General features: G+C 45.7%; 3 protein-coding genes across 5 annotated transcripts in view; 1 reads left to right on the forward strand and 2 right to left on the reverse strand.

Moving 5' to 3' along the window:
• Positions 1-7,596, reverse strand: part of cd276 (CD276 molecule) — a 51,355-nt gene extending 43,759 nt beyond the window's left edge. The window contains 2 exon segments of the mRNA XM_047041592.1: positions 4,321-4,418; positions 7,284-7,596. Of these exon segments, the coding sequence (XP_046897548.1) occupies positions 4,321-4,375 (55 nt within the window). The 5' untranslated portion in view covers positions 4,376-4,418; positions 7,284-7,596.
• A 585-nt stretch (positions 7,597-8,181) lies between these two features.
• On the forward strand, positions 8,182-11,493 carry LOC124481546 (ubiquitin-like protein 7). Of its 2 annotated transcripts, none has more exons than XM_047041589.1 (11): positions 8,182-8,265; positions 8,612-8,788; positions 8,877-8,996; positions 9,192-9,274; positions 9,349-9,433; positions 9,549-9,606; positions 9,727-9,860; positions 9,969-10,018; positions 10,102-10,275; positions 10,836-10,949; positions 11,143-11,493. In XM_047041589.1, exons 1-11 carry the CDS (start codon positions 8,187-8,189, stop codon positions 11,281-11,283), a joined length of 1,215 nt encoding a protein of 404 aa, XP_046897545.1. In that variant the 5' UTR covers positions 8,182-8,186; the 3' UTR covers positions 11,284-11,493. The 2 variants fall into 2 exon arrangements, with proteins under 2 accessions (XP_046897545.1, XP_046897547.1); XM_047041591.1 differs by having other exon boundaries at positions 10,839-10,949.
• Positions 11,494-15,192: 3,699 nt separating this feature from the next.
• LOC124482184 (SH2 domain-containing adapter protein F-like) overlaps positions 15,193-22,075 on the reverse strand; it is a 74,425-nt gene continuing 67,542 nt past the window's right edge. For both annotated transcript variants that reach the window (XM_047042596.1, XM_047042595.1), the window contains one exon: positions 15,193-18,115. In XM_047042596.1, coding sequence (XP_046898552.1) covers positions 17,929-18,115 — 187 coding nt within the window. In that variant the 3' untranslated portion in view covers positions 15,193-17,928. The remainder of the gene's footprint in view (positions 18,116-22,075) is intronic.

Below are 22,075 nucleotides of genomic sequence, written 5' to 3' on the forward strand. Positions count from 1 at the left end.
GAGAAAAACACACTTTTGATCACATGGGTGCAAACAAAACACAAAGCAAATCATGCAGCAACATTGGAGGGCAAATTGCCATAGTGATGTTTACTTAGTAAAGCAAACAGATACAAAACACACAGAAAACCTACTGTAGCTGCTGTTCTGCCTTGTGAGGCATGAACTAAGGTCAAAATGCTTTGACAACAATGCCCCCCATCTGGTGCTTAAAAGAACTGCAGTTTCAGACATTAGTTGCACACCTCTAAAAAGCTTTGATACTTCTGCCATACATACCATAGCATTTCTGCCTTTGCTACCTCAGAGCTTTCTAAACAATTTACAGATTAAAGCCTTGTGGCCCCTTTTGGACGAATGTGGACTTTCTGATCTCTACAGAGAGGGATATCCGTAAAACAAGACATCTGGATAACTCAAGGTATGTGGTGGCACATGTAGTATGATGTAACATGACTCTCATATATCACACAATCTCTGTGAAGGAGGCACAAAATGGAGGGCATTGTGTTGGTCTGGTTCCAGCAGAGTTTATGGTGGTGGTGGTGGTGGGGGGGGAGAATTAGGACACATAGGACAATCACCACTTAATCCAGTCTAAGCCATGCTACACACAGCTATCATGGAGGAAGGGACCAGTGAGAGATATATTAGCAATGGAGTGTCTAGCTGCTGGGGCAGACAGGAGAGTCCAGCTCGCTTATTTTCAGCAACAGTCATAAATCAAGATGCACAGCGTTTCCTCTTTCCTCTCTCTCTCTCTCTCTGTTTCAGATATTCTCTCGTCACTCTCTCCCTGTCTCCCTCTTGTCTTTAATGCTCTCTCCATCTTCTCCTCTCTGCAGACTGGTGCTTTATCAGAGGGAGCTGGTCTCATATCCCGTCAATAACCTATTAATGGTCTCCGGCAGGCTGATAATAGGGCCAGTTGCAGAAGAGCCAGGAGATAAGGACAAGCCTTTACCTCCCAGACGGGAGAGACAGACAACCAGGGAGGAACACAGAGAGAGGGAGGGAGGGAGGGAGGCTGAGGAGGAACTAAGAGAAGGAGGAGGGGATTGAGATCTTTCTGCTGTTAAATCCTAATGACGGAGGGTTAAGGCGAGGCGACGCTCCATGCATATGATTACAGGGAAGCCACAGAGGTTGATGAAGAAAACCCAAATTCTATTATTGCAGGGTGGCAGAAGGGTTGGGTTTTAATCCCTCCTATAAGAAAAGTGGTTGACCTCTGACCCTGGGTAATAACAAAAGACATGCCAGGGAGGGCCAGGGTCATGTATTCAACTTTCAGATCCTCCACAGGCTCTAACCAACACTGCCCTCTGTCCATCAGTCAGGTCAGCTGGAGGTGTGTATCACCACAGGGACTGGCAGCTTGTCTGTCTGTCTGGCTTTTTGTCCGGGTCAGGCTGACCCCACCTCTACTGAGACATAGCACCTCGCAGCCCCCCCCCCCCCCCCCCCCCCCCCCCCCCCCCACACACACACACACACGCACTCCTGTCAAACAGGCAGATAGCTAGGGGAGGCTACGCAGTGCCATGCTTTCTAAGCACAGATCAGTGTTTTGTTCATCCTCATCATCACAGCCCAGCACACACAAAGCCAACCATCATATGGCTTTAGGCTATTCAAACCAAAACTGCAATCTCGACACATTACCCTTATCAATTTTTAAGCAATTCCACGAGGAAGCTTTTTCAGTACTTCTTGAAATAATGATGAGGTGCTTGGTGGGCAATGCACTCTGTTTCAATGGGTACAGTGAAGCAATAGGAGGGGGGGGGGGGGGGGGGTACACAGAAAGCAAACCAGCGGACTGACATTAAGTATGCATCGCAGCAAAAGCAATCTTAGTGGAGCCTGTCCTCGATTGTTTTTAAAAGGATACTTCACTGGCTGCAATCAAATTAGCAAGAACATCACTGATACGGGGTAATAACCCTAAATTGAATTTCAGCGTGGGCTAAAACGTCCCCTCTCTCTACAGAATCAATTGCTGTGAAAAAGCAAAAGGAGGACAGGGAGAGGGCATTGGCAGTTAGATGAACTCAAAGGGTACACAGGAGATCCGGGCGTGAGCGGGTCTTATTCACGCTCCGAGGCCCACCCGTACTGTCTGCCGCTGACCGCCCCACGAGACGTAATCTATTCAATTTTCATAATTAATTTTGAATTACCTCAAAGCTCCCGTCATCATTAAAACGGAATCCAGGTCAGCTTACTATTTTTTGCATTTTCATGAATGCAGTTAGCCAGTTAATGCGTGGATGCTAAAATCTGGAAATGGCAAGACCTGGCAAGGCTGGTGGCAGTGCTGTCGAAATTGAGAGCGAAACAACAAGCAATTAGGAAGCGAGTGTCCCGGTACTTCTGCTGTTTCACTTTGTTTCTTGGCCGTGGCTTAGCATAGAGCAGTGAACCGCCACTTAACTTCATCTCGTACGACAACCAACGAACACACCGCTAGTCGAGTGATGATTCTATGACTGTGGTTACCAGTCTGTTGATGGGAGCAGACCTGTCGACGTGTCAAGCACAAGCCCATTAGGCATGAGGCTCAATACTGAACAGTAGACACAACAGCTGCGCTGTGCAGCGCCGGATGAGTTTACCGCGGGGAGCGGGTACACTAAGAGTGATACATCATCCGTTCCCCTCTTCTGAGTCAGAGACAGAGCCAGCAAAAGGCAATGTAGTGGCTGCTGTGTACTGACAACCTCAGAACACAATCTCTCTGCTAGAGTTTTTTTTGGTTGCTCCAAACTAACTGTTCCCTGGATGAGGAGAGTGCAGGGAAAGCAGGCCCCAGCAGAGCGTAATCCGGTGTGGAGATATGGGACTTTAATGGTGTAACAGAGGAGTGACACTGCACAAGACAAGTGGGATTACAGCTCCGTAATCCGAATCAGGTAACTGGAGACAACAGGCCCGCAGGACCCAGGGTCACACAGACAAACTCTCTCTCTCTGTCTCTGTCTTTGTCTCTCTGTCTCTGCCTCTCTCTCTCTCTCTCTCTGTCTCTCTCTCTCTCTGTCACACATACACACAGTTTTACACGCAAACACTGTAGAAGAACGTTCAAGGCAGTCACACATGCACACACACACACACAAGGAAACCACCACCAGAGGCATGCAAATACACAGATTCTCTCACACACACCGGCACACAGTCACACACACACACACACACACACACACACACACACACACACACACACACACACACACACACACACACACACACACACACACACACACACACAGGGAAAGCAGCTATACACAAACATACAAAAACAGGCACGCACACACACACTTCCTGTCTAACATAGCCATTCAGTTACGTATGTCTTGTAAATGTATACACTACATTCAATATCGACTTCATGTGAAGTGTGCATCAGGTTCTACACTGTCCCCTGATTAGGTGTGGAGTAGAGAAAAAAGGAGTTCAATTAATAGATTGTGCTCTGATAACACTGCCTTCCAGTCAGAACCACGAGCGAGACCATGTATCGAATTGTGTGAGGTAAAAACCCTCTATTAACTGCAAAACAGCTACAAAGCACTACCGGCAGGTGACCACCCCCACCCCACCTCACCCCCATCCAACCCTCTTAATGTGAGGCAGCGAGACAGCCTTCCGCCAAGCAGCCTTTAATGAGGAGGCCAGATGCCCGTTAAGGCTGGTGGACTGGGCCCTAATCAACCTCTGTTCCTCTTTCACTCTAACCGCCTGAGTCCTGCTTTGTTCTGGCCCGTTTCTGCTGAGTCTAGCGCCCTGCACCCCACCCCAAACTGCCTCCCTCGTCCAGGCTGAAGCTGAGGCAGGGCTTCACAAACCACAATCCTCCTCCTAAAATACCAGAGATAGACTCCCCCACCACAGTCTCTAACTCAGTGGGGAAAAAACGACAACGGCAGCTGTATTGAGACAGGGCCTCGCCCAACCGTAGAGGTGCTCTATTCTGACCCCAGCCAGAGAGAGAGAGACACAAATTCAGCTTTACTGTCTGAATCTCATCCTCCCAGGCATCTCGTAAACCCCCAACCCCCTAAAAGGCCGACTTTTACGAGGAAGGAATATGAAAATGGACCAAATCCCTGAAGTTTTAATAGTCTAAACTTTATACGTCTTGGTATTAGTTTGGGAAGTTTTCTCATTTGAGCTGTTGTATGGACAAGCTTTGAAGATATTACATGACTCGACTCCCGTAGTGTGTGTTGTGTTTGAAGCGACAGCGCTTCCCGTGGCGCTGTGTGTGATGTGGAGGTAATGGCAGGTTGGGGGGGGGGGGGGGGGGGTGCCACCCACCGAGAACCTGGCCAGCCAGCAGCGGCAGCAGCAGCAGGAGAGGCAGCATGGTCATCCTGGGGAATCTGAACCGTGGGTGGACCTCTTTACACGTAGCTCTGCGGGAACAAAACACACACACAAGCACACACACGTCTGATCAGACCACCCTCCTGAGTCATCGGATAAAAATGAAATACAACATCATTAAGAGGAGGAATACGTAATGAGGAGGGAGAACATGTAATGTAAACAAAATGAGTTCCCTGCATTCATACTGTAGGAAAATCCTTTGTAGGGGGTATGAGACTCTGAAGATTGGAAAGAGAGAGAAGGGGGAAGAGACAAAGAGAGAGAGGGAGAGGAAGTAAGAGAGAGTGTATGCTGTACTAGGCACTTCTTTCAAGCCATAAAAGCAGAGTCGGGGGGACTTCCAGGGCTGACGGACAGGAAACAGTTGAGTCATGCTAATGGTGGACTGAGGACGCCCACCAGTGGGGGCATGTTAGATGTGGTGCACTCTTCTGACTCCTGCAGAACAAAAAACTTGCCTCTTTTCCATTGCTTGCTGTGTGAGACGTCAGAGACAATAAACAGCACACAGCGTGTGTGTGTGTGTGTGCTTACATATGTATGAACTACAAAGCTGATCCCTCCCATCTTCTAACAACGGGATATAAGACTATACAGTGTGAAATGAGAGATCAAGTTACAGTTCATTACTAATCTGATGGAAAGAGGTATGGACTTGGCAACTATGTACACTCCATTATGTATCCAATTTAAAAATAATCTAATGTTATGACTTGTATCTGAGTCAGTCTTAGTAACAGCTGCATGTTGACATCATCACAACTTCAGGAAAATGTCTGTTTCCTCTTATTACTGTACTTTCCTGGCAAGTCCAGGATTGTCTCTCATCAGTTGTGTCTCTCTTTATCTGTTCTCAGCCCCCTCCCTTCCTGTCCCGACTTAACCTGCAAACATCCATGGAGAGGATCTGGGAGCGTGAGAGGAGCGAGACTGTTCACAGGTTATGCCAACCCGGGTCACCATGGCAGCAGGTTGACAGGTGGCAGTGGGAATAGCTATAGGTCAGGCAACACCAGGGTGTGGGGAGCAGTTAAAAAGCTGTTGTTACCAACTAAGTGTAGTCCTTAGATTGAGGTACGGTTGCCAAAACAACAACAAAAACTGAAATGTCTGTTTTTTCCTTGTATTTTCCAAACAACAAATGGGTCAAATGATCACGAGATAAAACAAACAAGTATATCAAGATTTTAAAGAGTTTCTATCCACCCAGGTTTGGGTGATGTTAAATTAGTCATATTAGTGCAGATAGACATGTGGTCATAACTTGGATAAAGACAAACCCTTTTGAAACAAACTTCCTTATGATGTTTGCAGAAAGGATATGGACCACATGTCAAGCTTCACACACATCACTGGATGTCTGGACATTGCCAGCTTGTTAAAAATCTATTCATTGAAATGTCCAAGAATCTATACCATATCTGTCCTCAAGATTTTAATGGCTGACTATCTGAAGATTATTCAGTCTGGGCTCTGTAAAAATACAAAACACACCCAGATTGCGTCATTGTCAGATTTCTTGACATATGGTCAAGTAAGTTCTCGTTTGAACTTTTTCCCTAAGATCAGCGTTTAGGTTGTGAATAAAGCAATGGGTGAGTATTTCTGTCTGAGCCTGTTTCCTACACACCAGGAAGTCATCAAAAGATTTTTATTGAATTACTCAGTGTTCTTTCCCTGTCCCATGCCTGTCTGCTCCCGAAAGACTAATAGATCTACCTCTTCCTCGCTCCACTTGCTGTCGTGTCATTGGCAGTTTGGGGTCTGAGGTCAAACGATCACACTCATTTGACCACAGCTGCAGTCTCGAGGCAGGGCTACATTCAGAACAGTACGAGTATGTAGACAGCTGGCCATGTACAAGCAGGCTATTGCATTGTTTCAAAAGGCAAAACTAAGATGCGTTTACCACCTGTATAACCTCATTAAAGAGTTTGTGTGTCTCATCATATTTGTTAATAATTAGTACATTATTTTTATTATCATGATTATTGACTCTCCAATAATGACAATCAAAATATACTAAACAGGATAACACAATTATCTCCAGTTATCAGTTCATCTAAAGCAGTTTTGGTAGCTGAATATCAAAGACTATTGTGTCCTACCAGGAAACTGTATACCTGCCAAAAAGCACAGCTGCTCTAACGGTCATGTGGTACGGGCAATATCAGACCACTGATTCTGCATCCAAATATTCCACTGCAGCGTAGAGTCCAGAATAATAATATGAGAACAGATTTGCAGCTGACGCCATGAAACTCTACCCACAGGGACCCTACAAAAGCCCATGGAATAAAGCAGGGAATAATAAGAATGGTAGTAAGAGATCCAGTTTAGAAAATGATTAGTTATTATTCAGTTTATCTATCTATAGCCAGCGGAAATATACGGTATAATGAAGAAGAGTACAGTTACATTCTGTGAAACTGTGAGTATAGTCTTTAGGGGACATTAAGACTATGTACTTGTGAGTGATGAAGAGTGCGTTTCAATTTATTGTCTGATGGGGGCGCGTTCTATAGACAGACTACAGGCGCATTCCATTTCATTCAAAACCCCCAAACCATTAGCATCATGACAAATATATAAAAGGAAGTCATGAATAGCAATCTTATCAGATTCTTCAAACTACGATGAATCATGAAATCGCACTGATCATTGGTAGCCGTTCACGAACCAATGTGTTTTGTTCAAGTAAATGCAGCTATGATACCCTTTCAGTTGGATCTTTCGTGCCCCTACCTATTACAGCTGTTGCTTGAAGGCTTGTAGACAAAGAGTTATTCAGTCTGGTTCAGGAAGAATATCACATCTAAAAGACACAATTTCCACTGAATTCTTTTGAGCTTAGATTAATTAATTTATAAATCAAATTCACGGAAACTTACCATGTTAGGAGAATGCAATTTAAAAAAGCCCGGCCATCCAGCGGCAGGGATTTGAACAGACTTCGCACAAGAGCTTAACTCTTGGAGTTGTTTATTCGTTCAAATGAATGCCACATTGAAACTCTTTTGAACAAGTAAATGTCCCTTTGTGTGGGATTAGGACAGCACAGTTTATATAAACGTTAGGTTCAGAACGATTCCCTCGAAGAAACCACTCCTTGGTGCTTTGTCCAGTATGATGTCACACACGGGAAAGTGCTGCCCCTACCCCACCGCTGGGGAATATTACAAGTAAAACTTGGGTTGAGGCTACAGACTGTAGCCTGATCCCCGTTTTGAATAATTTTCAATGTGATTTTCTTTATTTTTCATTTTTTTTTACCGAGTAATAGCAAAGGTTTATGCCTTGGAATTGCAGGTGCCCATAAAGTGCTGCCTTTATAGCCTAACATTAGCCTATATTTAATGGCTATCTCAGACACGACAGGCCAGGAAAGGCAAATGGAAAATCTAACGGTCAGAACATCCCTGCTGACGAACACAGCATGAAAAGCTATTGGTTTATCATGGTTTTGCTTTTTTCCACCTCCCCCTTCTCTCAATCGTGTATATGAATGTAGGCTATTTCTTATGAACTGGACGATCCAAACTTACCTAAAATTATTTGTAGGTTACAATAGGTGTTAGCATATAGACCTACGTGTAGATCAAATATAGCTATAGCGGACCCGTTTGCTGGTAGTGGGACGTTGGAAAATTGTGGCATATCAACAAATCAGTGACATATAAATCTTTGTTTCATGTCTGGTGAAGGCCAGTCCATCTACTTACTGCCCAGGAGAAATAACAACACCTTTTAGCCAAATAGCGATTTAGCAAATGTTTAACATTTCACTTTTTTTCATGTCCGATTCAGTCGGAATAGTAACAAACCACGTGACTAATCAGGAAGTAGCTAGCTACATGGATTGTCAACAAAGCGGTGGGTTTGTAGAAAACACTTTGTATACATTCGATGGGTTTGTCCCTTTAACAAATTCGACTGACAAAGGCCTACCGTTTAGAGTTTTACTAATGCCACTGTACATTTAGAATTATCTTATGTAGTGCTAGCTGTCATATCCAATCATACAAATGTTATTTTGCTATGCTATGCTAACGTTAGCTAGCGTAAGTGCTACCGTTACGGTAGGTTACCTAAATAGCTATCTGCTCTACCAAGCCAGTCGGCACATTGGTATTGTATACTATTAACTACATTAAGCTCACTTTGTTAAACATAACGTTGAATGACAAGCTACATTATCTTATTTTTTTGCCAAAAGTAGACATGGCTTCAACAGAATGGCAGTTGTCATTAAAGCTGATGGATCAGCCCAAATCCATTTTCCACTTTCCCGAGACGATGCCTGGAGATGTCCCACCCGGAGGTTACAGAGTCTCAACTCTGAAGCAACTTGTAGCAGCTCAACTCCCCGATTCGCTACCGGACCCTGAACTGATAGGTTAGTAATGTTTGTAGCTATCACTAACATAACATTTCTGTTTGGTGGTACACGCAGATGAATCGTGTCTGACTATGTGTACTTTCAGAACTGGTGCACTGTGGTCGTAAGCTGAAAGATGACCTGACCCTCGAGGCCTGTGGAATCCAGCCAGGATCTACTCTCCACATCCTCAAGAAAACCTGGCCAGAACCTGACATCAGACCAGGTGAGAAGATGCACTTCTTGTTTTAATTTCTGTCAAACAATGTGTGTAAATCAGGTCAGTCTGGCAATTCCTGGTTTACTAAACAATTGAGCTTGCTAAAAGAATGAGTTGATTCCCGGAAAGAGGAGCGCTACGCTCTGTCGTTCATCTACTCACCTGTGCCTCTCTCTCTCTTGGTCCTTTCCTCATCTGTAGAGCCAGTGAACAGAGCGACTGCAGCCAGGGAGTTCCGTGTGTTGCAGACGACTCTTCACTCCAATGCCGTCTACAGAGAGTCTGTGAGTAGACAGCTGAGGAGAACCAGCCGTCAATCAGCTTTTCATCTGTAGCATAACCTTCGTTTTCTCTGCAGGTTTATAAGATGTTAACCAATAAAGAGTCTTTGGACCAGATCATCATTGCAACACCAGGCTTAAGGTCGGACCCAGTAGCACTAGGCAAGTATCACGACCAAGCCCTGCTTTCTAATAGCAAGTGTTAAACCACAGAGTTAAATGCAGCTCTAACCATGTAATGACATTATGCCTAACAATGCTGTTCTGATTCTTGCAGGAGTGCTCCAAGACAAAGATCTATTTGTACAATTCACAGACCCAAACATGCTGGATATGTAAGTGATTTTGCTGTAATGACTGGATGTCCTATACCCATATCGTTCACGATGTGATATCTATGTTGTGGATGTGTAATCCCATGCGTTCACTCCACGGGCTGAACACGCGTCTCGCAGGTTGATCACGTCCCACCCAGCCCTGGTGAACGCCATTATGTTGGTGCTCCACTCAGTGGCTGGCAGCATGCCTACTCCGTCCAGCGCCAGCTCGTCCCGTAATGTCTCCTCCAGCTCCTACAGTGACATGCCAGGTGAGCGTCACTCAGCAGGACATCGTTCTGGCTCCACCACTGAGACCTGAGCACAGCTCTGATGCTACTTCAACACGGTTGTGTCTCCTTTGTGTGTCCCCCATCTAGGAGGCTTCATGTTTGAGGGGATGTCTGATGACGACGAGGATTTCCAATCCGTAAGTGCACTTGCTGCAATGGTGGACATTGATGGTATGAACCGATAGACACAGCTCACCCTGGATGTCATGTGTTTGACTAGGGGAACCAGGCGGGCCCAGCCAACAGAGCAGGGGGGCCTGCTGGACGGCCTGTGTCCCTGGGTCACAGTGGGGCCACGGGCCCTCGACCCATAACCCAGAGTGAACTGGCCACCGCCCTGGCTCTGGCTAGCACCCCTGAGAGCAGTGCTGTCACCCCCACTACAGGAAGCCAGGTGAGACACATACACACGCTTGGTGGCTAGTTTATTAGGTACACCCTTTGTTTACCAGGTTTACCTTCAGAATAGGCAGACGTCTTTGTGGCCATGGATCCTACAAGGTGAGGGAAACGATCAACAGCTCTATTGAGTTGTGGTCGGAAGACTTCACGGGTCATTCAAGTACACCCAGTAACTGGCTGTCATTTTCCAATTCAGAGAAAATACAAGATGTTTTGACATGGTGCATTGTCCTGTTTGAAGGGTCAACATGAAGAGACTCTGCCAGGAAAAACGATTTCTATTATTACATCACCAGGAAACCTGTGCCTGTTTGAATTTTCCATCAAACTGTAATTGTATTCGTTCATGCCTGTTTGCCTGCTTTATAAAGCAAGCCATGGCTAAATCATAACTTGTAGTTCTGCCTAAAGGCGCAAATCCGCTCAGCCTGTTATGAACAAGGGGCATTTAATAATCCGGTTAACAAATGTGTATGTCCATGGTACTCTGTACTTGTACAACCAAAAACTGTCCCTTTCCTCCTCCTTGACGTGTTTGATGTTTGTCTTTAGCAGGAGCCTTCCAGTGGAGGGCCCCCCATGCCGGCAGGAACCCCAGTCAGTAACGACCTGTTCAGCCAGGCTCTGCAGCAGGCTCTGCAGGCCTCCAGCATGTCCTCCCTCCAGGTGGGGCCCCTCATTCAGCTCTCCCCGCTGAATCCCTAAACCCTCCCACAGCTCCTAGCTGCGTCCTCCATGATGCAACATGAAACCCTGTGTGCTCCCCCTCTGTTTCCGTAGCGAGAGAAATGACACTCTTCTTTTAGGAGTTTTGTTGTGGGGCTGTTGAAATCCTTGCTACTTTTGCGGTTGTCCTCAGGGTCGCTGGCAGAACCAGATGCAGCAGCTCAGGGACATGGGCATCCAGGATGAGGAGCTGATGCTGCGGGCACTGCAGGCCACAGACGGGGACATTCAGGCTGCCCTGGAGCTCATCTTCGCTGGAAGACCAGGGCTCTGACTTCAGGGAGGGCCCGAGAGAGGAGCCCAGCCCTGGAAACACTCACACAGTTCTGTGAAAAGGACAACGCCTGTTGGCATTTGATGACTCTGTTACCCATCACTATGTAGCCACAAAAGAGCTCCACTAGTCTTTTGGACTTGGTGACAATTTTTCCTTTTACATTTTTGATTTGTGTTTAACTTGGAATAAAAGCAAACATGTACCTTATGTAGACTTGATTTATACTTTTGTTCTGTTGATCTAATAGTTCTGTTTTATTGAACTAAGACAATGTTCCACTAGATATTGTATTTGTCTGAATTATCTGAGATCAAATGATAATGACCTTGTGTAAGAGATGAATGCAAATGGAAGCCTACTTGGAATAAAGCAATGTGTTGTAGTTTCCATAACCCTACACTAGGTGGCAATGTATAGTCACTATTTTTCCAGTGCCTTCCAAATTGAACGTCTGAATTCTCAAATTTGATATATACCAAATACCTAAGCAGAAAATAGTTGCATAGTTTCAAGAAACAAAAGGGAATTATCCGTCAAGTCATTTGGAAAAGAGTTGAAACATTAAAACATTAAATGGAAATTATATAGTTTCCAGTATTTTGAGACATACATTTATCAGCAATCATTTCACGATTACGTCAAGTTCTATATCCTACTGGTATAACATCATCAGATCACAGCTAAAGTAGGTCAGGCCAAAAGGAGAAATGAACAGCATTGCCTTTCTCTACTGACAGCAGCATCGGTTCCCATGTTCTTGTGTCTGAACACAGTCTCTAAACACAGTGTCTAAACACAGTGGCTATGAACAGACGAGTGAAGTCTTTGTTCACTACTGGATTCAGCCAAGTCCATTTGTGAGCCTCTTTGTCTTACTGTCTCCCATCTGGGCGTTCTTGAAGGGAGGGGGGGAGGACACATTAAACAGTCTCCTTTCACACACCATCATCCTCCAGCTTTCAGTAATTGCTCTGCTTAGTTTTATAACTGCATCTGTGAATGTGACAGCTCAATTAGGGAATTGCCCTTTCACAAGCCAGGCACCCAAACACTGTTTTGAGTCCGTCTGTCCCCTATTCCGTTATGTACACGGGCACACCTGTGGGTAATTTGCCCCCCCCTGTGAAGGTTGCTCTGGGCGAGTGATGGCTGTTCTTCAAAGGACCCTGCACCTCTTCGAAGTCACATGCAGCTGGAATGTGTTTTAGGTCAAATGCATACATGCATACAATGCGTTCTTAATGCAGTGCCATAGTGTTTGTAGGGGGGTTATTTTAGAGAGGGGGACTCATTTCATGGAGACAGTGCTGTGACTACACTGTGAACATTCCATGCATAGACTAATTCTGCCACTTTTACAAGGTTGTGCTTTGCTGTTGGATGCATGATAAAAAATAAATAAAAAATAAACATACAAATTTTGCAATAGTGTGAAACCCACGTTTTTTGTGTGTTGTGATTTGTGTTGTGGCCTTGACCCTTTATCAAAAGGCCTCTTCTCAACAGTCCACAGTCAACAACCAGAAATGTTGCCATGGAAACACGTATGCTTTTCAAAAGAAAAATGTCAAAAGTAGCATTCAGTACATATGGTTGTGGTACTGCCATTGCACCCCACTTGAAAATGTCCCTCACTTGTAAATAATTGTTATCTAACCTTCCATTGAACTCAAACAATCAATTGTGTTTTTTCTGCTCGTATGAAGTCATTGAAAAATATCTCTCTTTGAATCTTTGAACTTTTTAAGACGTGTGTGTTCGTTGACATCAAATACATGTTTAAATAATCAGAAGCTGTCTAACAGATCTTGTCAGATTGTAACTGGCGGCCCTGTAAGGCCCTTCTTCTTCTTTTCTTCTGTCTGAAGCCAGGCCTCTATGGAGGACCTTAGGGAACAGGTGGGGGTCCTTTTTCTTTTTGTTTTGGTCGAGGAAGGTATTCTGGCTGTGGAAGACAGGGACACATTTCCAGATCAGTTGGAAGTGTGTGTGTCTGAAGAAAACTGCTGAAGGCAAAAAAATAATTGCTCAAATGATCGCTATTGACCATTCTTTCCCTTTCTCGGTCTCTTCACTCTCCCACTTTAGTCTGAGCTCATTATAGCTTATTTTTGTCAAAGTCTTCTGCTGTTGTACTCTGCACGCCTCGCTTCACACAGCTTCAACCCCGGTACTACCTGGGTAAAATGAAAACATTACTCTTTCAAGCCCACAGCACCCTTTCGGCACACTCTTTCATCTATGGACTATCTCTGTTCCAACTTTTTCGCAGCCACATTACAGGTGGAACAAAAAGACGGATAATTAATTGGTTCATAACTTCAACAGGTGAAGAATGCGGGATTTCGCAGACCTGTGGATTCCACTGATGAATTAGGGCACAGTCATTTGATTATTCAATGTTAGATTGTGTCTGTACAAAATCTCCATTTGCTTACAGAACCTTTTAAAGTGGGGTAAAGGCAGCCTAATCAAGCTTCTTCAGACACCAGGCTGACTTCCATGCCACCTTCCCAGACGTTTTAGAAGGTGACAGGGGAAAGGTGCCTTATTATCTTCCATTTACAATTGTCTTTACTAAATGATCCAGTTTGAGTTATTAGCATCAAGTCTGTTACCTGAGATTGCTTTCTGCCGGGTATGACTGAGCGGAATATGAAATGAGTCTGTGATGGACATGGCCATTCTCATCCCCTTGTGGAAGCATTCAGGCCTTTCAGGACATGCTTTTTTTTCTTCCCAGGGATTCTTTTCTGTGGCCCTCTTTTGTCCACAAAGGCTGCTTTGATGCGTTTCATCCCAGGTGGGTCATCCCTGGGAGAGGGTGATATGACAGAGGAGGGAGAGGATCGGAAATGTTACATCTCCTGAGAAAACCAGGTGCCAGGGGACTAGAAAGATAAGAAATTAATTGAGCATCTCTGATGTATTCAAATGAAAAGATGTGTGAAATGTTTCAAGTCCAAAGATATTTAATGTTAGTACCCCCAATGAGTGAACGAGATATTAGATATCTTCATAGATAAATCCAAGCCACCCAGTATTAGGCCTATCCCTTGCATTGATTCTCCAGACACATATCCACATTGCTTCTGTACCCAAAAACAATGCTGCAGGGAAATGGATGGTGTGCTGTGAATTGAGGATGATCAGAACTGTCTGTGGGCTGTATATTTTAAGATCAGTGGAACCGACATACACACACACCGTCCCGTGCCGTCTAACAGCAGGCACCAACGTCAGGGAGAGGAGCCCACGTTCCCATGTCAACAGCGAGGACGGTGTGATTTTGCACTCAGACATATGGGCTCCATGTTCATAAACACCAGTGTATCGTAGCCACATGGCCAGGGTCTCTGCCGTCTGGCTGCCAATCCCAGCCAAGCTGTGTGTGACCAGGCACCAGGGACAGACTTTCACCAGCCAGCCAGGAAACCAGATCCCCGTATCTGCCATCCACAGCTACCTGGATGCTACATATATACTTTTTTGTGAATAATGTTGCTTGAGAGATAAGATAACAAGGCAAAAACAAACAAATATACAACAGTTATAGTACATCCTAGTAAAATATTTTTTTATAAGATAACATGCATTTGTTGGAGGGTATGTTTTTACGTCTAGGGTTGGATGATATCCAGGAAGTGAAAACCTACAGCATGGAGTTTAAAATAGTGCAACACAACAGAAGAATCAGTGTAGTGATGCTAACAAGCGTGGCGGCCCCACTACTTCTTTCATGATTCACAGCACGTACAGTCCTTGACGCTCAGATATTATGGTGCTGAATATGGCACTTACCTTTTGAACGGCGCTTCACCATGGTAACTGGCGATGACAAATTAGAGGTCTTCAAATTGCTTTGTTGATTTTTATGAAACCTACAAAAAATAGCTCACATGATGGTTGGACTCATAAACTGTACTTTATTTAGTTTGAAACATGATGCCTCTATGTCCCCGTACAATACATTCAGTATATACATTTGGCGATAAGGGACAGATATGTTATAGTAGTGCAGACATACATGAGAGGAAAATGTACACAAAAGCAGTCATTCAAACCAATGCTCTGGCAGATTGTGGCCAGAGAGACCCAGAGCAAATCAGTGGCTGATGGCAGTTCACATACACACACCCACCCACACAAACCAAACCCACTCACTCACCCACACCCACACACACACACCTAAGACACTTCTCTGTGAGAGAAAAGGGCTTTTCCAGGTTTCCATAGAGACAAAACAATGCGAAGAGTGAGTCTGCTGATTGAGACAAAACCCCTCGTCTGTTCTCTAGAGTGCCCCTTCATTCTGCCTCTGTCTCTCTTGCTTCCTTTAATCCAGGGGGAAATACTCTAGGCAGGGCGGCTGTTGTACTCAGGGTCTTTTCTAAAGTAACATCTTTCTGTCAGCAGCAATAACTGAATCAGGAGCCTCCTCATCTTTCCACAGTGGATTGTTATCTCTAGAACAGGGGCTTCTTTTGTACAGATATATTTTGCTTTACCAAAAATGTCTCTCTGACAAGAACATACATTGCTCCTCTCCAGCCACATCATCCAGGTCCGTTACGAAGGTCCGGGCTAGTCTCGTGACACCCACAGACGGCCACATGAACTTCCCAGAAGGTCACATTTGGTGCACCTTAATCCTCTCTGATCACCTACTCACCAACCAACCTAAAAAAGCCATTCTCAGGCCTCTGAAGTATGCTTCTCTGTAAATAACAGTGAAATTCAGCCAATCAGCGTTAGATTCCAACCATTCTGTACCGTCCCTGTCTGCCACCTGAATGATCCTACCGTCGGTTATGAGACTGCTTAGCATACGTCACAGATATCAGAGAACGATCTGAACCTACAGAGATCGGGTTCCAATTAAAGGGCGTGTCCGTCTCTGTCTCTCCGTTTCAGGAATAAATTATAGTTAACGACCCCCTCAAGCTATTGATCAAATCTTAAAGACTTTACCAATGAGGAGCGATTACACACACACACATTCACACACATGCGCATACATGAGTGAACCGAGTAGAAAGGAGGAGATATTATACTCAGATCTGGCTGAACGTACAGAGGCTGGGTTGGAAAAACGGGGCGTTCTGATTGGCCCAGCACATCTCCACGCAGTCTTTTGTGTGAGGCTCAACAATCCCATTGGTCAGGAGACACTGCGACTTGTGTCTCAGAGTCAGGCCACAGAGGCAGACAGACGTATGGAGAAGAACTGGAACTGGAGCTTGAGCACCGACAGCAAATGATGAGGTTGGGGTATCCAAGCTCTGTCCAAGGACGGTCACATTGGCACAGAACAACGAGAGGCCTTCACAGAGTAAGGAGTAATACACTTGCAACAATAATCTCCCCTTAATAAATTACAGTCACAGAACAATCGTCAAAAGTAACTCAGCTGATCTATTGGACTGATTTGACCCATGCATTTATAAGGCATTAACCAAACATTTGTTTACTGACATCACACAATATCATAGTGAATATACATACAAATGCTGGAATCTGGAAAATCCTTTTTTTGTTTTCTTTTTTTGTTTAAAAAAAAAATAACTTTTGATTGACCGGTTTACATTAAAACATAGTCTTAAACCAAAGATGCAATTTGGTGGGAATCAGAGATGGAGTTGGGGGAGGAGGGTTAGGATCAATATCTGCAATCCCATTGTACCTATTGATCTGCAGATGGGCGAATGAAATAGATTTTCTGAGGTAGACAATGCAGGCATATTTCATTCTCCTGATGCAAAGCCATTTTGAAGCGGGGGGGGGGGGGGGGGCGGGGGGGGGGACAGAAAGGCTAATTTGGCCCTTCAGAGGCCGAGCTCTCCTGTCCTGGCCAATGGGCTCAGAGAACTCAGGGCTGGTTTGTCTCCAAAACACAGTTGGCTGTCTAGACAATGCCTTCCTGACCCTGTCGCTGCCATAGCACACCCACATAGTGATGGATATGAGACAATATGGCCAGTGACTGGACAGAGACATCCGTTTGGAAAGCGAACGGCATTGCAGTTTCTCGTTGACAACGGGGTGGGTTCAGATAAAGAATTCTGGCCATCGTAACAGTACCAGTGTGCACAATGTCACGCAACCTCACATGATATCCCTTCAGTTATATGACTGTTACAATTTTTAGGTTCCACAAACACATCAATAATTGTTCCGTTTTTAAGACTCATAGAACAAAATATCTTTGTGTGAAAAGGATGGCTATTGGCTGTCAGCTATGCCATGGCAGGATACAACAGCAATGGGATTGGATCAATCTATAATGAGTCTATATTGTTGGGTGTTTGTAGTAAACAAAAACAAAATGACAAAACATATCTATGACATATTCTGTGACAGTGAGTCATTTCATGAGATGAAGAACGACAGAAGTAAGAGCAGGTCCGTAATGTCAGTGTGTGTGTGTGTGTGTATGTGTGTGTGTGTGTGTGTGTATGTGTGTGTGTGTGCGTGTATGTGTGTGTGTGTTAGGAAAAAGTATGCGTTATTAATCTTCTCTGCTTCCACTTCTTCCAACTCCCTTGTGACCAATCAGACAGAGAGTGGAAGCATGGAGGGCCGTGAGATGGCCCAGAGCAGACAGGCTGCGGCTGACGACTCGTGACCCAGGAAGTGATTTCTCTAAAGTGTCCGGATGGCCACAGGGTAGAGCAGGGACATGTGCTCGGCCCCCTTGATGGGCAGCTTGCGGCTGGAGTAGAAGTGGATGATCTCAGGCACGCTGTCGAAGGGACAGCTGTTCTGACCAAGGATGTACTTGTTCTCCTTAGTCCGCGACAGCTTCATATGCATGAAGCCCTGGCTGCTCCTGCACATGGAGAGAGAGGTGGACAGAGAGAGTTCAAGTTCAAGTCTTTTATTGTCAGGTACACAAGAGGAGGTGGACAGAGACAGAGAGAGACAGAGAGAGACAGACAGACATTGGCATACAGTTGTGTGGACAGGTGTAAGTGTTTCAACATTCTGGTTAGTCAGTTCTGTTCTGTTAGTCAGTAACAGGTGAAAATCCATTCAGGACCCAGGTTCCACGACCGGCAGCATTCCACACTTTGAGCAATAACAGTCATCAGTCTAACGAGCACCCAGGAAGAATCACTTAGGCTAGAGTGCTTAACAAATTCAGAGCAAATTACAAGCTTCCTAGGCTGAGTTGGAGCGTGTGCCGAACAGCTCTAACTAATCTCCTGCTCTAAAGTCTTGTCTTAATGAGAAATGGAGCCGTATAAAAGTCTTTTTTTTTCTGCTGCAGTGGGTAAACCACAGCATGCTGGGTGGGAAGGGGGGGGCCGTGACACTGCTTTTGATCACGGAGAGGATGAGAGGAATGGAGGAAAGGAGAAAAGTCCTCTGGACAACATTTATCTCAAAGCTATTTTCGCAACAAGCTTGCTCACACTGACCAAGATACTGCCTGCCGTAAGGACTTCAACAGGAATAACAACTGTTCTTCTAGCCGAGCAAATCTTATTTGCGCCGTCAATACACAAAAACCCTGTGAAACAACATCTCGACAATGACTTCTTGCCATTTTCTCTACATACACTCGTGTTTGTGTGTGCGTGTGTGAGGGAGAGAGACAGAAGTAAGGAGAGTGTGCCGGTTATCTACAAAAACACAAGCACCGACTAAGCATCTTAAATGTGAACCTAGTCCATACTTCACTTATCTCCTAACTGTATTAGTGTATCCCTAGGCCACATGGTCTCACTGCCACATGGAGAGATGAAGCCATGGAGATTACACATGGACAACACATGCCAGGGGAGATGAGGACAGGAGGAACAGGTTCAATTAAGGGACACACATCGATAAGAAAAGGACATGCGGAACAGAGAACAACACACACGGCAAGCGCTTTATGCAAATTCAGGCCAGATTATGACGCAAGACGAAATCTTTCCTCTGTTCATTAGCGTCGAGAGACAAGGAGCTATTTCAACATGATGTAGCTGTTTTCTAGACCAAACAGACACTAACAACTACAGGCTTCTCTGATGTGGAATGTGATTGTTGGGCTGGGCTGGCAGTTTAATAATATAGTCATCAGTACAGTTTAGAGAGATGGAGTGGGGGGGGGGGTGGAGAAGTGGGGTGAGATAGAACCAGGCCTGGTAAATGATGCAACAAGAGATGGGGTAGATGGAAAGTGTTAAAGACGGAATGGCTGGATGATCGTTTTTTAAGAGAGCTGGGGAAGTGGAGGGTAGCTGATCTCCATGCTGTAAACATGGAGTTAATACAGCTCTCCTCCATTACTGAACCTCCTCAGAATATGCAGCAGCCATTAGCCAGATCTTCATCATGACAGGGAGGAGATGAGGACTGAATACCCCTCAGTCTTGTATTGCTCCTTGGACCGGGAGCCATTCTGAAAGTCCTCCTGGAAGTGTGCTTGATTCATCTTCCTCCCTGCGCTGCTAGGACACGGGCCTCGGGTTTCAGAGCACCGCACTTAAACAGCAAAACACTTCAACAGGAGTCCCAGCTGATTCTCCTGCCAGCGTTTGGCTATGCTCCTCGTGTTTCAGTCCAGCTGAGGCAGAGGCCAAGACAACGGCGCAATGGAGCAGCTCCCACCGATAACCAAAAACCGGGGCTATTTTTGAAGATCCGGGCCCTTTCGTTTTGTTATCGGATCGGTTTTATTTTCTAATTAGAATTAATTTCACTGGGGAGGTCTGCTGTGCATCTCCGCGGGGGCGTCGGCTTTGATTCAGGACCCTCTCATCCTCAAAGATGAATCTGCCAGACGGCAATCATCCCCTCTTATCTGTACCGTCACATATTAAATTGGACCATGAATGGTGCTTTCAATGCTTTACACCCACGACATCAGAAGAGGTAATGTCACATGACCACAGATAAAGACATAAAGGAAGCAGTGACCTTTTTAAGTCTTATTGGACAAGAAATATCCTGGACGGCTATTATTCTTCTTCACACGCTGGCAGCACAAACAGAATGAAACGTGGATTTAGAAGTCAGAAGACACACCTACGGCTCTGAGACAAGTCTTTTCGAGCAAGAATGTGACGAGCCCAGGCAAAAGAAGACTCATTAAAAGAAGAGGTGAGACTCAAAGGGTTTTGTGCGGTTTTCTTTTTGGAAAGGTTCCTGTTGAAATAGGATCACCTTGAAGGACTAACCAAGAGCAACACACATGAGGATGAAGAGGCCTTGCTGTCTCTCTCAAGTTAAAGTCAAAGACACAGTACACAGACTGCGTCCAATCAGAGCTTCGCTTTTGAAACGACCAGAATCTTTCTAGTTTACCCATGTGGTACAGCATCAAACACATTTGTCTGCATAAATTCCCATTTTCCCCTTTCGTCAACACTTTCTTCCCCACCTCAGCCAGTAAACCCAGGCTGTGTTAAGCTCCTTCCCAGGGGTACAGGGGCCCACTCTGGCTCTATGGGGCCTGGTCCACGCTAAACGTGTTTTACGCTTCAAAAAGAGCTCACACACTTAGAGGGGAGAGGAGACATGGAGAACAGGGAGCCTGAGGAGATGGAGAGAGACAGGGGGAAAAGAGACAAGTGGGAAAACGCTCCCTCCCATTTGAAAAGCTCTCAGGGCTCATGACTCGCCGAAGTCTGGGCCTTCATCAATGATGCATTAGACAAACGTGCTGCTTCATGGCCCTATGAATATTTCAGCACGGGCAGACATGGAGGATCTCCTTGTTGGGTTTCTGGCCTTGGCCTCGGGGTCTCCCAAGCAGCAGGCGAGGCAGGCGCATGGCGGGGTTGGAACTCGGAGCCACCGCCAGCCCACAAAACACGCCACCTTCAGGAATCAGCCTGCAGGTAGTTTATTGACTTGATCGGAGTTACCCCTTCGATCTGCTTCCTTTCCAACCAGGACAACGCAACATGGGGGCCAGTGACGCAGTCACTGGCTCTGGAACTCTGGGAGTCCCAGAGCTCCCATAATAATATCAGCCAGTCAGGCAGCATCAGGAGAGTGGATCAGCTCTGGACAGCATCATCCTCTCCTGTCTCCTGTTAGCAGACAGGAGGACACAGCAGAAGATGCAGCAGGCTGGCGAAATGAGGACCTCACGTACCGACACCTCCCAGGCCCAGAATGGCTCCTTGTCATGAATAATATCAGCGTGCAATGTCTTACATCTGGTCGTGTTTTTCTGGCTCGCAGAATCCCATCTTCACAGCAAGGGAGACTTTCAAATGGGGTCTGTAGGAGGAGGCAGTGCTGTAGATCTGCCTAGTTATCTGAGTAGTTATGCTTTGTGGCCGCCAGTGTCTCCAAAAGTGTGTGTGTATGTGTGTGTGTGTGTCCTGCGGAGAGAAGTTGGTTGTCAGGTACAGAGCCTTTCGTTCCCGCTGACATCCATCATCTCCACTCCCTGCGGCGCCAACGGCTCCCTGATCCAATGAGATGTGACCGCACCGGAGGTGAGCGCGTCCCTTTGCGCTCAAGTAACCGCCGCAGAAAATGTCAGACAGGACTAAAACCAATCAGAGTCGGACACTCGGCAGGGACCTGGATAAGGGTCACGGCAGGGGTCCGGAGGTCAGGGAGAGGGGCCAATTTTAACTCTGGTCTGGACACATCAGCAAATCAGAGAGCAGACGGGGCAAAGAAGGTTAGTTGGAGGAGGGGGAGGATAGGGGGAGGACAGGGGAGGCGTCAGGTACAGGGGAGATAAGGTCAATAAGGTGAAGCTTATTACCATACTGGACAGGCTGACTCTGCACCACTTGCTGTGGCTCTGCAGTAACAGTGTGTTCAGCTTCTACTGCAC

This window comes from Hypomesus transpacificus, chromosome 19 (assembly GCF_021917145.1).
Source record: "Hypomesus transpacificus isolate Combined female chromosome 19, fHypTra1, whole genome shotgun sequence".
NCBI lineage: Eukaryota > Metazoa > Chordata > Actinopteri > Osmeriformes > Osmeridae > Hypomesus > Hypomesus transpacificus.

Coding starts and splice junctions, on each gene's coding strand:
- LOC124481546 (XM_047041589.1), top strand. CDS start 8,187: ATGTCCGATTCAGTCGGAATAGTAACAAACCACGTGACTAATCAGGAA. Junction 9,275..9,348: donor ATGCCGTCTACAGAGAGTCT/GTGAGTAGACAG, acceptor TTTTCTCTGCAG/GTTTATAAGATGTTAACCAA. Junction 10,019..10,101: donor ACGACGAGGATTTCCAATCC/GTAAGTGCACTT, acceptor GTGTTTGACTAG/GGGAACCAGGCGGGCCCAGC.